The 15706-nt window shown below is 40.4% G+C and overlaps 1 protein-coding gene across 1 annotated transcript; it reads left to right on the top strand.

Annotated features, from left to right (window-relative positions):
* The first annotated feature begins 542 nt into the window (after positions 1-542).
* On the top strand, positions 543-15415 carry faah (fatty acid amide hydrolase). Its single transcript, XM_084692601.1, has 15 exons — positions 543-951; positions 6598-6711; positions 7186-7326; positions 7457-7590; positions 7782-7988; positions 9161-9201; positions 9307-9431; positions 10416-10541; positions 11253-11350; positions 11535-11634; positions 11826-11869; positions 12948-12987; positions 13161-13269; positions 13527-13672; positions 14493-15415. The coding sequence occupies exons 1-15, from the start codon at positions 742-744 to the stop codon at positions 14610-14612; spliced, it is 1755 nt and encodes a 584-aa protein (XP_084548727.1). The 5' UTR covers positions 543-741; the 3' UTR covers positions 14613-15415.
* Positions 15416-15706: the final 291 nt, after the last annotated feature.

Raw genomic sequence — 15706 nt, 5'->3', positions numbered from 1 at the left:
GAAGTGACATAGCATTTTCACTTTCACGCCAGATACAAATGAGTATAATCAGTATTGTCATCATGTAAAATGAAGTAAATGGTTCAACATGTCTTTGTTTTACATGGACCTGTTGTTATAAAAACTTAATTGCTATTAGTTCTAGATTATTTTTTTGCCAAATCTCAAAATTGTCCTATGTCATGACTGTTTCAAGCACGATGCAATAATTTAAAAAATAATTGAAGTTGAAGGATCCTATTCAAGGTCATGTTACGGAAGAACTTTGTGAAGCCCCTGTCATCTTCATGTTAAGAGTTTTGATCTCAGAATTGATCAAATGTGAAACATTTTTGAGACCATTGAAAGCGTTAAGTTGTGTTGTCCTTGGGTGTCACCCCCCTTAAGTATATTTTTAGCAAAAACCTGTATTAAACGACAATTATGGAAATGTATGCAAATGTATCTTGCTAGCTCCTCAGGTTAGACAGGTTAGTTAGTTATAGTATGATCATGAACAGACAAAAAGGCTGAAACGTCCCCCGGTGAGACAGTCACACTGCAGGACAAGACGTCACACAAGTCACACACTTGTCGAATCAAGTTATGGCTATGGTTACTGTGTAACTATACTGTGTACACCCCTAGCGTTAACATAAAACTAGTGGTCTGCTACACGAGGCCTACTGTACTGTCTGCAGCTGAGGACTCGCTACGTCGTCATTAAAGTATAGGCTACGATAGAGCTATCTCTATCGCAATATGGAAAACAGACATGTAGGCCTACTGTTTGGAGTGGAGACGAGCTGGACAGCGATTCTGACTGCTACAACATGTGGAACAAGTGCCATGGTCATTTTGTTTAAATGGTACCGGCATCAGCAAATAAAGAAGAAAATTCAGAATGCAAGAACCAGAAGAGATGCGACGATACAACGGGCAGCGTATGCAGTCCGTCAGTTCAAAGATTCGGTAATGCAAATTATATAGCAGTAAAGCTAGCTAGCAGCCATATAGTAGTCAACATACTGTCAGAGAATGTCTAATATAGAGTGAACTGCCACTCTCGGGAAACTTCCTGGTTCTGAACTGGTTGAAGTTCCATGTGAGGGCGCTAACGAGCGAGTGCAGAATGAATTGAGGTCTATGGAGCGGTACCCCTCAAAATACACTTTTCTCAGGATATAATTTTTTGTCTAGTGATTTGAATTCTGAATTCGAAAGGGGAGGCAAAAATAATACACACTGCTGGCTGTTAGATTGTTTTAAAGTCGCTTTTCTGTTCTAAAAAGCTTTTGAAAATGTCATTGACGTCATACACATCGTACGACCAGAACTACTGCTTTACGGCAAGCTCTGGTCACTTACTTTTTTCTCTCAGGGCATCGACAACACAGCTGACAGGTTACGGTGCGTTCACACTGCAGCAACGCGAATTGCTTGCCATCGCTCGCCTTCCCACAGTTCACCACGCTCGGAGGCGTTTCAAACAGATTCATTTAGAATGTAGTTCTCTAAAGTCACTGTTGTAGTTGTAATGGCCAAGTGTGCAGACTCGGTTTACGTACTCGCAGCATCGATCAAAATACAACTTGTATACAAAATACAAAACTGTTTAATAGACATACACGTTGACATGTGTATAAAACGTTTTATTATATTACTCAAAGTCTGCTAATCTGTCGATACGATAGGGAGTTCCAGCCGGGCTAGCTAGCTAGCTAGCTACAGTAGTTACCACAGAACGAAGTTACGTAAAGTCAGTAAACTGAATTAGAAAGTACAAGCACCAACAACTTCGGCAACCTTGCACCATGCTTCGTTTTTTTTTAAATTAACATCTCTGTACGAATACAACTATATATGGTACAGGACTGGGTAAGCAGCCACACAAACGATTAGTTTATCCTCCTAGCCTGACGTTGTCATACTCATAATTCTAGTCAGAATATGAGTCTGAGAACTCTCCGTTGGGATTTGACTACGGGGCGTGTTTCAAACGAGCCTGGAAAACAAATGCCTCTTCGCTCAATTGGCTAGACCTACAACCAATCAGAGCAACGTAATATGTTGTTTGTTCAAAACGAATTCAACTTAAGCGCTCTTTTGTGACGTGGGTGAATACGTTACTGTTGATCATCTGTCCATCATCGTATAAAGCCCGCCCTGGCTAATTTCATTGGTACGCCCAGATTCTGGTTTTCTGTAGTTGTTCCCCAATACGAGACCCTCCAGACCCAACTTCCCGACCAAATTTTTTTGTGGGCGGGGAGAAGTTGGGCTGGCAGACAGGCTATTCTCCTCCACCTAGAAAGCTAGAAATGTTTGCCATGGTTGCTACGTTAAGAGAAACAAGAAAACACTCCGATTGGCCATCTAGAGAAAATCGCTCCTCATTTACATAAAGTTGTGAAAATCTCAACTCTGTCACGTCGCCTCGCTACCCACAATGCACCACGCAAGCGATTCGCCTGGCTCCATAGAAAATGAATGGAAAACGTGTTGTCGCTGGCATTGCGTCGCTGCAGTGTGAACGCACTGTTAGGCTCTCCCTGTCAATACACATGCTAGAAAGAGTTTTGGCTTGCTAATGTTGTTGCTAATGTTGCTAATGCTCTGACATTCTGATTCCGCTTCGGATGCCATCAAGCGGGAGCTGTGGTCGTATCAGTCCTTCACTAACCAATCAGCATTCATTAGCAGAATGCTAGCGTGTTATGGGCAACAACGACTCACCCTGTAAGAAATCAAAAGGACATAAGTACTCGTTCATTCAACTTTCGACCTATAATCCATGTTGAACATGCAAAAACTACCATCAAATCTGAGATTTCTCAACGACAATCAGGCGAAAGAGACTAATTTAGCCGTTAAGCTCCATAGACTCCCATTCAACATGCACTCGCTCGCGATCACCCCCAGTGGAACTTTGGTGGAACTGCAGTCAAATTCGGTACAATGGGCCTTAATAGGGAGTGGCAAGGCTCTCCTTAAACAGGCTTTGATACTGTGTTCAACAATGTGTTGAAACTAATTTGAAAACCCTATACTGCTATTTTTACGTTTTATGTGGTCACATTCAAATGACGATCACAACATCGACGCAGGGTTAAGGTTACGCATAACATGTTTTGTGCTGCTGTATCATATTTGCATGATGACGTTTGACGTGGAACAAAATAGCGACTGTGCTGCATTTGTTCATTGTAGATCTGATGTGGTGGTCAATTGAAGGTCATTCACAACCACGCTGATTCCAGTTACTACTACCGGAGCTATACTACATCGTGTGTCCCAAAATGTCCCCCCCACCACTACCCCCTTAAAAGACAGGGGGAAAGTAGCCTACATACATCCATCACCAGACACCCCAAGTATCCCGGAAGTTCAGGGAGTCTCCCGCATTTCAATAGCGGCTCCCTGACGCCCGCAAACGCTGTTCAATCTCCCGGAAATCGATGATTTTGTAGTTAAAGCGGGTGAGAGACTATACAATGGTCATTTCTGGTAGAGACAGGTGCATATCGCGCTTCCTGATAGCGTCCTGGGCTTCGGGGGAAGGAAGAGTGGGGGTGTGTGTGTGTGTGTTGGGGGGGGGGGGGGGGGGAGAGAGAGAAGCCTCGTGTCATTCCAGTCATAGTAGTTTAAATGTTTTTTTTTGCTTCCTAAAATATATTTATATATTGTAAAATGGAAAATAGTGCCCTGTTGAAGTATTGCTAAATGTTCTTTATTGTTTTTTTCTTTATTTTAATTTGTTCTTTGAGGAGATGCACTGAATTTTGGTGAATAAGAGGACTTATTTTATTTGTATGCACATATTTGGAAATTAGCAGGAATGTAGCACAATATGAATGTGAAGGCAGTTATAATTAGCCTATATGACAATAACATTTGTTTTGGTTAAAATCAACAAATAATTGTGATAATTAATCGTAATCTCAATATTGATCAAAATAATCGTGATTATCATTTTGGCCATAGTCATGCAGCCCTACTTCCGTGTCCAGTGCATTGGGTCATCGCAGCAACATGCATTCAAGTCTCAATGTCAATCGTCCTTCTTGTCAGACGTGCTGTCTTCCTGGTTGTTCCCAGGGATTAAATGATTGGCCGATGGAGGGTCTAGATTGTCAGCGTCTACCGCCTGGAGTGCCTGGTGCCGCTGGAGCTCCAGGTAGTTGGTGAAAAGTTTGGCGTACTCTGGATGGTTTAGGGCAAAGGTCTGGAACTCAGCTGGAACAGCAGAAAGAGAGTTTGGTGGCAAGAGAACCACAGTAACAAAACACACAAAACACAACACTGACAATTCGTTTTTGTTCCAAATGAGGTGCATATAAATCTGTGTAGGATCCGGTCCTTGATCAGCACTGCTGCTGTTGTGGCTTGTCAGTCAGTGGTTATATCAACGTAGCAGTCAATAAACGGTACAAGGGAGGTCACGTATCGGGACAAATTAATTAGGGCCAATATGAGGGACGTCCGGCTAGGACAGTTGGCAACCCAAACCTCACATAATACATTGATACAAGAAGACACTACACAGCGCATTCGCCAGGAATCCTTTTTGATGGCAACAGATTCCAACACCTCCCTCACATATAGCCATGCGTGATCAGCAGTGTCTCTTCTCAGTCATGTTGACATTGCCAACTCCCTCTGTTTCACCCATAACGTCAAGCATTCTTGTTTTCTTCTGCCTTGCTTCATAGTAGCTTCAAATAGCTTACGTTTGTTGTGCGTGAATGAAAAAAGGCGCGCATGCAATGTCAATAAATTCTATTTATCATGCCACCAAATACAGATTAAAACCAGTAAAAAAGTAACAAGCCAGATTTGAAAATGTAAGAAGTAGAAAGTACAGATATCTGGGTGAAAAATTTAAGGGGTGAAAGTAAAAAGCATGGAAAATAAATAGTGATGTAAAGTACCGATACCAGAACAAAGTATTTGGTTACTTCCCATCTCTGGCTCCTAATGAGAATGTGACACGGATACAGAGCCTTGGTTGTTGGGCCAGGTGTGTATCTAAAAACATTTATCCACTGTGTCTCCAACAGTAGTGTCGCCAGCCATTTTGGCCGGGATTGCAGCCCCAAATCTTTTGAGTGTATCTGTGATTCTCGATCGCAAATAACATCCGGGGTTCTCTTATTTGCAAACAAAGTTAACCTAATGAACCTGACGAACTTGCGGAAACAGTTCTAAACTGCTACCTACTTTCTTTTAGTCCTTCAATTAGCCAAAAGCAATAATAAGATATTGGGGGAGTTCACTGTGTGAAAGATTAATTGTTTTGAGTGCTAGGCTACTTGAGTTTTTCCTTTGGTTTGTAATATCCGTCTTATGCAGTCTGTGAATTCAAGGGATTGGCTTCATTTAATGTTATGTTAATTGTAACAATTTCATATATTTTATGTTAATGAACATGATGTTAGTGACGTTTTAAAGGTATACAAGGCTCGCTTTCTTTGCTGATGTCCCTAGCTGAGGTCAAATAAAGTCTACTCAAGGTCCTATGTTAAATTTGGGTTAAGCCCCGAATGTTAAGAATAACCTGTCAACAATAGCATGATACAATTCCTGAAATTCAGTTATGGCTTTTGGTTTTGGTGTGCCACCCCATCTGGTGGCCCCATTTTTAGTGGCCCCATCTGGCCACCTCTATTAAATTCTGGGGGTGCCACTGGTTAAAACCCCTGCTAAATCACACATTTCACTGTATAAAAAATTACATGTATTTATTATTTATAAATACAGTTATTTAACAATAAATGTATAATACATATTGTTTTGACATTGGCTCAACTCAGCAAGGAACAGTCGCAACCCTCTCAACCCTTCTCTCCCCCTTTGGCTAAAAACATCTCTGTGTGTCTGTGTATTTTTTAGAATGGGATTTTAGGAAAGCAGGTTTCCCACAATTATTTCAAGAACCGGGCGTTCTGCAAAGTTAATATATCGCAAGTGTCCTTTTTATAATCCAGGGGAGTGCAGTTCCTCGAACACATACTTTATTGACGATAAAGTACTGCCTCTCGTACTTTATTACTTAATTATTTCACACTAATAAAGCAACTCAAAAAATATATTAGAATTTAAAAAAAGGTGTTACTGTTTTCCCCTTTGTTAATCTGTGGTTGTTTTGTGTGCACACAGCACATGAGCCAATTGTAGCTGTTAGCCTAACTACAAACTCTACTATACTTTGTCTACAGTTGGTGTTATTAATCCTAATGCAAAATGGCATAGAAATCGGGAAAATGTTTGTTCATTTGTCTAGTTGTCAATCACCCTTCTTACGTAGGTATTTGTTTCAGATTATGTCTTAAGTGATGTAAAATATCACACAAAATGATTTAATGAAAAACATTGTGACTTTTTTTTTTTTTTTTTGGTAAGTTTCTCATTTTGATTAGTCGATTTTCACAAGTGTTGAGTCGAATCTTGGTCGAGCAAACAAAATCTTAATCGGGGACGGCCCTACAGTATGGGGTATTGTGTGTACAATATGTGCGTTAAATAAAGTAGAAAATTGTAAAATGTTTGAAAGGGTGTGTGAACACTTAATTTACAGTCAATGTAATAGAAAATCCTATATCCTATTTATTTTTGCAGCACTCTGTCACAGACACTTCTCATATCCTTTCCTTGCCCCTGGCTGAGTTAATCAAGAAACTAAAAGATGGCTCTCTCAGTCCTGAAACTGTGTTCCACTCCTACATGGAAAAGGTAGGTTATACCCATCTCAGCAATTTAATAACGTTTGTGAAATGATCAAACTTTTCTGAAATTACTTCGAAGTGTGCGTAAAATAGTGTTACCAGAGTAGAAACACAGTTCAGGGTGACTTACTGACTTATAGGCAAATGTGGCCTGTGCAAACTGTACTCTTTTAGTTAGCCTAAACTGACTAACATGTGCTGACAAAATTGCAAAAGTTACCCCCATCCCCCTCCTACATTTACATTTAGTCATTTAGCAGACGCTCTTATCCAGAGCGACTTACACTAAGTACATTCTCCCCGAGGCAAGTAGGGTGAAGTGCCTTGCCCAAAGACACAATGTCATTTGGCACGGCGGGGAATCGATCCGGCAACCTTCTGATTACTCGCCCGACTCCTTCACCGCTCAGCCATCTGACTCCCTTCTACCACATTAGGTGAGGAGAGAAAGCTGATCATTCACTTTACACTTTCCAAACAGACCTTGGAGGTGAATAAGAGGCTCAACTGTTGCACTGAGATTCTACTGGAAAGTTTTGACCAGCTCAAAAATATTGGTTGCTGCAAGGAAGGTCTTCTTTATGGTGTCCCCATCAGCATCAAAGACAATTTGGGATTCAAGGTACCTACATTTAGACTAAGTTGACATGGTGTTTCCTTCCCTGTGGAAGCTGTGGTGGTTTCAAGAAGATATCCTCATAACCTAGGGAAGGTGGTCAACCTAATAAGTTAATATTTTTCTGTGTATACAGGGTCATGACTCCTCATGTGGTGTGCTCTGTAAATTGGACCAGCCTGTTCCAGAGGACAGTGTGTTAGTGAAGGTTCTGAAGAAACAGGGAGCCATTCCCTTTGCCAAAACCAACATTCCCCAAGGCCTTCTAAAGTAATACGAAACCATTTTTTTTTTCTTGCCAAATAATCTTTAACGCTCAGCAATGGAATAACAGACTAATTATAAATGATTACTATGTACTTGTAGAACATGGCATCTTGTATTTTAACCATCATAAGAACATCTTGGCCTTACTTAGAACTTATATGACCCAAGTCCTTTCTCCTCTCCTTTTTATCTAGTTATGACTGCAGCAATCCCATTTTTGGGCAGACTGTGAACCCGCACAATTCTCTGAAGACTTCGGGTGGTTCCTCTGGGGGTGAGGGGGCTCTGATTGGAGGTGGAGGTTCTGTACTGGGATTGGGCACTGACATTGGGGGCAGCATCCGTATCCCATCATCCTTCTGTGGCATCTGCGGTTTCAAGCCCACAACAAATAGGCTGAGGTGAGTATGTCTGTTAAGAGTCAGGTTCCAAAAGGTTACATTTCAACATGGTCGTAACTGCGCGTACTTTATGATGTATGGATTCACAAGACATGTTTACATAATCTCCTGACTTGTATGACCTTTAGACTCACAACTGGAGTTGTGTTGGACATGTGATTGATTGTACATGTGATTGTACTACCAAGCAGGGTTTGATTTTGTGAGGTCATCACTATTCCTAGAAGATACGCATTCCTAGAACATACGGTAAATTTGTTGTGCGAATAGGAAGGCAGAGTTTATAGAAACATACAAAACCCATTGGCTTTCTCTGATGAGTATCTTTGTGTACCGATATCATCCCAAAACAGAAACTGAATAAAGCACTAAAGCCCTGTACTTGTTGTCCTTAAAGATTTGCCAGTACAATTATACGTACTTACCGGTATCTTTATTTGCTCCCAAGACTGTTTAACATTGCCATGCAAATGGTCTTGTCTTACACACCATAAGAACATATCTAAGCAACTCATAAATTTAATGAAATACACTATTGTAATTAATGTCAGACCTACTCGTGCCTTAATGATGGGACAGTGATATCGATGAGCCAAACTTAAGCAGTCACACAGTCAGAAATCTGCCAGATTTCCTTCCTTCCTTTTATATTTCTGCTTTAAGAACTCGCTGGTCAATACTATGTATATATGTATATCGATGTACCTGCCACTCTGATAAGTATTTTTAAAGATTTGCCTGTTTGGTATATTGATCTTGTACATTATTTTATATTGTTACATCACAACACCAATTCAGCCTTTTGGGCTGCGACTGTAGTGATACAAATTTCTCAATAAATAAACCATTATTACTACTTCCTGCCTTTGCCAGCAGCAACTGTGTTGGTTTAAGCCTGGGTTATATTTATAATTTATTCTTATTTGTTTTATATTATAGTTTGCTCATTTTGTGTAAAATGTGCAGCTCTGGTAGACTTGTCCATGTTTGCAATTGGTCATATGGTGAAAACACCACCCCTTTCAATTGAACACACTCATAGTTAGATTGGGTTAACCCGGATTGATTTAGCCAGCTAATGAAAAGATATCCTGGGTATGCTGAACTTGATTCGTAGTATTGGCCTCTTCTTGGTTCATCTTTGGCTTAGATATTATCTAATATCTTTGCAGCGGTCAAGGTGTTACCTCCTGCAGCAAAGGCCAGAAGGCGGGTAAGGTGATATGAGACTCAAACCCCATTGACCAGTCTTTTAGCTGTTTAGTGCTTTAGGGCATTGTGATGACCTAACAGTGTATTGTGTTGTACCTGTCCGTAGTGTTGTCCTCCACGGGGCCAATGGCGCGAGATGTTGACAGCCTGGCTCTATGTATGCAGGCTCTGCTGTGTGATCACTTGTTCAAACTGGACCCCACTGTGCCACCCATCCCATTTAACCAGAAGGTGTGCTCCTAATGGTTTTTATATGGGTTGCTTACCATCCTTCAATGCAATATTACACAAATAATGTAATATGGGTTAGATGGGCTGAAACACATTCAGGCATACTCCAACCTCAGGGAAGGTTAGTCAAAACGTGACATTTAAATACCATTCCAAAATTCTCTCAAAATGTGAGTTCAACAATACACCTGTCTCCAGGGAAATAATGTAGTGTCTTTTTTTAGTTTTAAAACCTCTGTGATACCCTGATTGTAATGGCTTTCCAAATTCAAGTGATTGAAGGGCTGACTGATTTGAGAAAGGAAATCTGAAACATCCTCCAGAACATAAACATGCATCCTTGCAAGTATTTGAATTGGACTTGCAATGATAAGGATTTTCAGCTTCCAACAAACTCTTCTAGCGAAACGCCATTGAACGGGCATGACCATGTTTATGATTGGTTATATGGTGCAAACACCATCCCTTTTACGTGATCGGGCAATCGCTAGATTGGCAAGACCTGGGTTGACTTCAGGTCTTCTAAGTTGTCCAACCGATGCAGTTTTACATTACTCAAAGCAAACACTTTACTGCTGCCTATCTGACTAGATATGTCTGTCAGATAAGGTTTCACTCCAGTTTAGTTTATAATCGAGACACTAAATGCAGAGAGAGAATATACTACAAGACAATAGAAAAAACCTAGCATCATACTTTCTTTTGAAAGTCAGAAAGAAAAGAAAATGTAAAGAAAGAAGCATGATAACATAACGAATGATTATTAAGATATTATTATTACAGATAATTAAGAAAGTATGATAAATGGAGAATTCAATATAAAATGTGACCATTAATTGAACATCTATGCTATACATCATTATTCAATAAAGGGTAATAATGATTGAATGCATGCTCATGCACTGCATAAGGAGGCTTTTCACTAATTACAGACTTTCTTATCTTCACCACTATCTCAGACATGTAATGAAATGCTTATTTCAGGTGTACACATGTTCCAAGCCCATGAAGATTGGTTACTTTGAAAGCGATGGCTACCAAATGCCATCTCCTAGCATGAAACGAGGCCTGAGGGAGACCAAGGCCCTGTTAGAGAGAGCTGGCCACACGGTACGTCTCACCACAACCCTGCCACTCGAGTCTACAGTCTCCATGCCACTGCTTAATGCAGGGTTAACATACAACAACAAGTTGTATGTTTGAATTGGTCTTTGAAGTCAATGTTTGTTACTCCTGAACTTTTTCAAGACTGGCATTTTAAGATTCAACTGTAAATCTTATCACTAATCCACACAATAATCACTGTTGTATCTCACACCAGTTTATGGCACCAAGTCAATCCTCAGTTAGGCATGCCTTAACTTATCAAAGGTAGTTTAATGTTCATAGCACTTGGCAGGGTTTCCTAAATCACCATAAACCTTTATATAGTATGTGATACACTGTCTTTCTGTCTGTTAGGGTAGCTGCTTTTCTTCGATCAAGGGACCTATAGGTTCAATTTTGTGCAAGATAGTCTTACTTGTAAACTTTAACATTATTTTAAAATCATGGAAAACAACCAGATGGGAGCCCTGAGCACTTGACTCACCCACTTCACCCTGGGTCTAATGTCTCTGCTGTATTGCACACACACTTAATTAGGTAAACATATGCACCCACTTCATGGGTCTTTACCTCATCGTTTTACTATTACTTTAATACATATCTTTCTATCTAAGAATTCAATATAGCAAAGATCATGTTCATATTTGTCTTCTTTGCGGTCCCTCACTCTCTCTCTCTCTCTCTCCCTCTCTCTCACACACAATGTGTGTGTAGTTGGTGCCTTTCAGTGTTCCCAGGTTGAGCTATGCCATGCATGAGCTTGTTATCAAAGGTGTCCTTGGAGACGGAGCCAAAACCCTGCTAAGCCACTTGTGAGTGGGTCAAATTCCCCACCGAGATTATTAAAAACGATTCTGACTGAACAACCAAACAGAATCACGACAACAGTGTTTGCCAACAATACTTTTCTACAAAAGTGGAATGTTTTACGTTGACGTAAAACAAAAAATGGTTGTCAAGTGTCATTCTAATGACCTGTGTTTTGTGTTATTTTAGGAAGGGTGGTCCAGTAGACCCTTGCTTGAGACCACAGACTGTCACATACAATCTACCCCACACTGTGAAAAAGATCCTCTCTGTTCTCCTGAAACCTGTGGTAGGTGCTCACTTCTCACGCCGGGTACAAAGATGGAGATTCAGGCATCTCTGGCTTTAGCAACATTTGATTATAATGAATTGGTTTGGAAGTGTTTTCCACATATTACATTAATTTTCAGTGCCTATGCAGATAATTTCTCTGCGAGTTTGGACATTACTGCAAGTAAAAATCTTTGCATTCTCCTCTAGTTTCCTCGAGTAGCTGACTCTCTGGGAGCTACTTGTGGTGTTAGGTGAGAATCAACATCTTGCAACATTGACAACCTCGATCACACACAGTGGACTAACAAGTTTAGGTTCTCTTTATTTGTCTTTTCACCATAGGTACTGCGTAACACACAAGTTCAATGTTGTTATGGTGTCAGCCTGACTAATTAAAATAAGAATAAGCAACAAACTGCTATCTGCTCAGTTAGTAGCTCTCCTTGCAGCGCCTTTGTTGTTAGCTTCACAAACGCCAGATAACTTGAGAAAATGAATAAAGAGGATTTCATACTTGAGCACCGGTTATATACCCTATAAACCCTTAATTTGGAGGAGAAAGTTGAAGTAAAGCAGCTTAAGTGGTGCCCATCAGCCACGATATTGTCATCGCTCAATCTGCTGGTAAAAGTTACCGCAGGTTTAACGTGGAGTGGTTTTTGAAGAAAAAGAAAAACGGTTAGTCTAGTTAGCATACAAAAGAAGGCACCTTTCTCTTCAAGTGAGCTCTCAGCCTTGGTGAGTGAAAGCATATTTTATCATCCTGCCTTTGTGGCGCTGGTCCGTGCATTGGTCATATTATGGGGCTGGATCGATAGATAAAGTTGATGACGTGTCAGTGTGTCCATGCTTATCTGGTTGTTGTCATAGAATGGATCTGTATCCCTAAAAAGTTGTATTTCTGCTTCGTTGTGGCCTTCCTGTTGTGTTGAGCTCATTGCTGTTTGCGCATGGCCCTGTAGGCACATTGGTTCTGAGCTTGGTTGCATTCCTAATTTAGGTTTGTAAATATGACAGTGGTAATTTTACATGTGTGTGAGAGACAAGGAGAGCAATTACACAAGAAGGTCTCTCTCTCCAGTTTGTGTACTACAACTCCTGGTAGAAGCAAGCCGCTCTGTCGTTAAAAGTGTTGTGTGGGGCCACGCTGTTTGTTGACATGTTAAATAAACACATCAGTAGCAAGAGGGACTTTTGTAGCTTACTGGTATCCTATATCTTGAAATGTTTTTTGCCCCACCAATTTTTTACATATAAAAACGCCACTGCATGTGCCAGTGTGTATACAAGAAATAACCATCATAAATGACTTGCCACTCCTTGTAACAGCTCTGTACAGGACATGTGGAAAACCCAGGCTGCTATAGAGGTAAATATTAATCAGTATAAACCTTAGTAGCATACTGTAGTAATCTCTGTGAGCCTTTGACCACTAACCGCTAACTTCACGTCAAGTTGGCAAAGGGCTCTGTGCTACATTTGAAACATTTGGACATTGAGATGTAGTGCTTTGGGTAATGCAGTTTATTGTCTGTCACAAAGGACTACACCCAAGAAATGATAGCTGAGTGGAGGAAGTGTGAGATGGACGTGTTGCTCTGCCCAATGCTAGGACCGGCCTACAACTTTTTCAACTGTGGGAAGCTCACATGTACGGTATTTCATTCCTCTCTTTGCTGTTTAGTGCACAGTGTTAACAGGGGACTTTTCATTACCTGAGATGGGACGCTAGCAAGGAGTTACAAAATGGCGTAGTCCAAAGGGAATTGTTTAATTGTGTACTTCAAACCACTTGCCTTAGCATAAATCCTTTGGTCATTGTGCCAATGTGTAGTGAACTGATGCTGAAATAGTCATGTGAGTATGTTTGAACAAATCAATCATTTTCTTTCTCTCTCTGTCTTTCAGGTGCAGTATCCTACACTATTATCTACAATCTAATCAATTTCCCAGCTGGGACTGTACCGGTGTCTACAGTCACTGCTGAGGATGAACAAGAGCTCAAACGCTACAAGGGGCACTTTGGTGATCCTTGGGACAAACAATTTGTAAAGGTCTGGTTTTATCTTTCAAAACATCCTTGTTTTACAAGTTTTATTTTGCATCTTTCTTCCCCTTTCACCCCAGGTGACTTTTGCCACTGGCCAGGCTGATATTTACATATATTGTAAATAAGATTTTTTTCTTAATGCCTGGTTAAATAAAGGTTACATTATAAAAATGAAACAAATAGTTGGACTGCCAAAAGCATTAATTATTTATGCTGACCAGATATTTGACCTCACCTTGCTTAGTTTTTCCATTGCCTCAATCTAAACGACGGGTTCAGAGACTAGTTGTCAAGGCTGTACTGAGGACCCAAACGCACGACACACAAGGTTCTGGATGTGTGCAGACTTTATTTGAGAGAGATGGGGCGAACGGTTGAGGGTAGCTGGTGGATGTTGGAGCGGGGTACCGGTAGGAGGACTGGAGGACCAGAAGCAGTGATCCGGTGGTAGAACTGAAACAAAGGTCAGCGCAAACACAGGCGTAGACTTGTCAGAAACACGTAAAGCCAGGAACACAGACGTGGGGTCAGTGATTCAACAAACTGGCGAGTAGTGGATGACAATCCGGGGATTCAGATCTGTGGTGTTGATGAGGGAATGAGCTGCAGGTGAGTTGAGTTACCGGGAGGGAGTGAAGGAGTGGAATGAATGACAGGACCTGGAAGACACAGACTAGAACCCGGTCTGGCCTAGGCCAGAGACATGACACTAGTTCCCAGTGAAAGTTTGTGTGTGAATCTAAATGTGACCAGTAGAGGGAGGCAGTGGCCTACTCAACACAGTAGAGGCTTTGTGTGTGAACTCTGTGTGCGTGTGTCTGCAGGCAGTGACCGGTGCTGAGGGCCTGCCTGTGGCCGTACAGTGTGTAGCCCTGCCCTGGCAGGATGAACTCTGCCTACGGCTCATGAAGGAGGTGGAGCGACTGGTCAAGGAGAACAAGTGAGGAGGGAGAGAAGGAAGGCGCCTTGAGTACAATTGTACTCTAGGCTTATGAGGTGCAAAACAAGTTGCTCCAGAGGACTTGATAAAGGAAAGAGGAAAAGTATAGCCTAAAGCACTATTCACTATCAGTTTGAATATCATTCGAAACACACTGTAAATCAAGTTTCAAGAAATTTAAATGTAAATCAAGTAAAGGGAGACTTGAAATCAATAGAAAGGAATTGGATGTATTTAATCATAATAAAAAATTGATGCTGTGTATATGTATTTTGATTAATAAAATAACTAACCATATTCTTTTATATAAACCATATTGATATAATCTATTTAAGGTTCAAATAAAATCTTGTATTAAACTTGTTTTAATAATGCATTTACTAACTCATTGGATTGGAAAGTGAATCTGAGACAATTAAACTTAGTCAAGAAAGAAAATACTTTTGAAAAATTGATCATTTTATATTGCTTAATCTTAAATCATCGTTTTAAATTAGTACATTTAGAAATGACTTGCATCTAACTACACTCATTTAAAAACTCACATCAGAAATATGTTACTGGGTGTGCCAAGGTATCTAACTGTATTTGCTTTTACTTTTATATCCAATGTATCTAATTGTGTATTTTAAATCAAGTCTCCAAACTACTCATTTTACCTTGACGTGGAAGAATCTGCAAATGATTAAGAGTATTTGTGTTCATTTTTGCAGAGCCAAATGCAGTTCACTGGCACATAAAAAAAAAAAAAATTGAACGGTTGTACGTGAAATCTATGCACATTTTATTTGAAATAAAGACATTGATATCGGACCTTTTGTGCATGTCATTTAGACACACAACATTTCTCACTGTGTCTATGGAGGTCCAAAGTGTTACAACCATAGCCATGACATTCTAAACATACATTTATTTATACATGAGGAATATGTATTGTAGTGTACATATTACATTATAGAATTGAATGGGCACTTTAAATGTCCTCCCATAAGTCCTTGACAGAGATGTTCATTAGTAGGGTGAACATTTGAATAACCCAGCCCAATGGAAACTACCATTCCATCTTCACTATATCACCGTCGCTAGTTATTCCTCAGC

The sequence above is a fragment of the Hypomesus nipponensis genome, chromosome 26 (genome assembly GCF_054491055.1).
Source record: "Hypomesus nipponensis isolate SF chromosome 26, ASM5449105v1, whole genome shotgun sequence".
NCBI classification, from domain to species: Eukaryota; Metazoa; Chordata; class Actinopteri; order Osmeriformes; family Osmeridae; genus Hypomesus; species Hypomesus nipponensis.
This window is presented reverse-complemented; position numbering and strand designations above follow the sequence as displayed.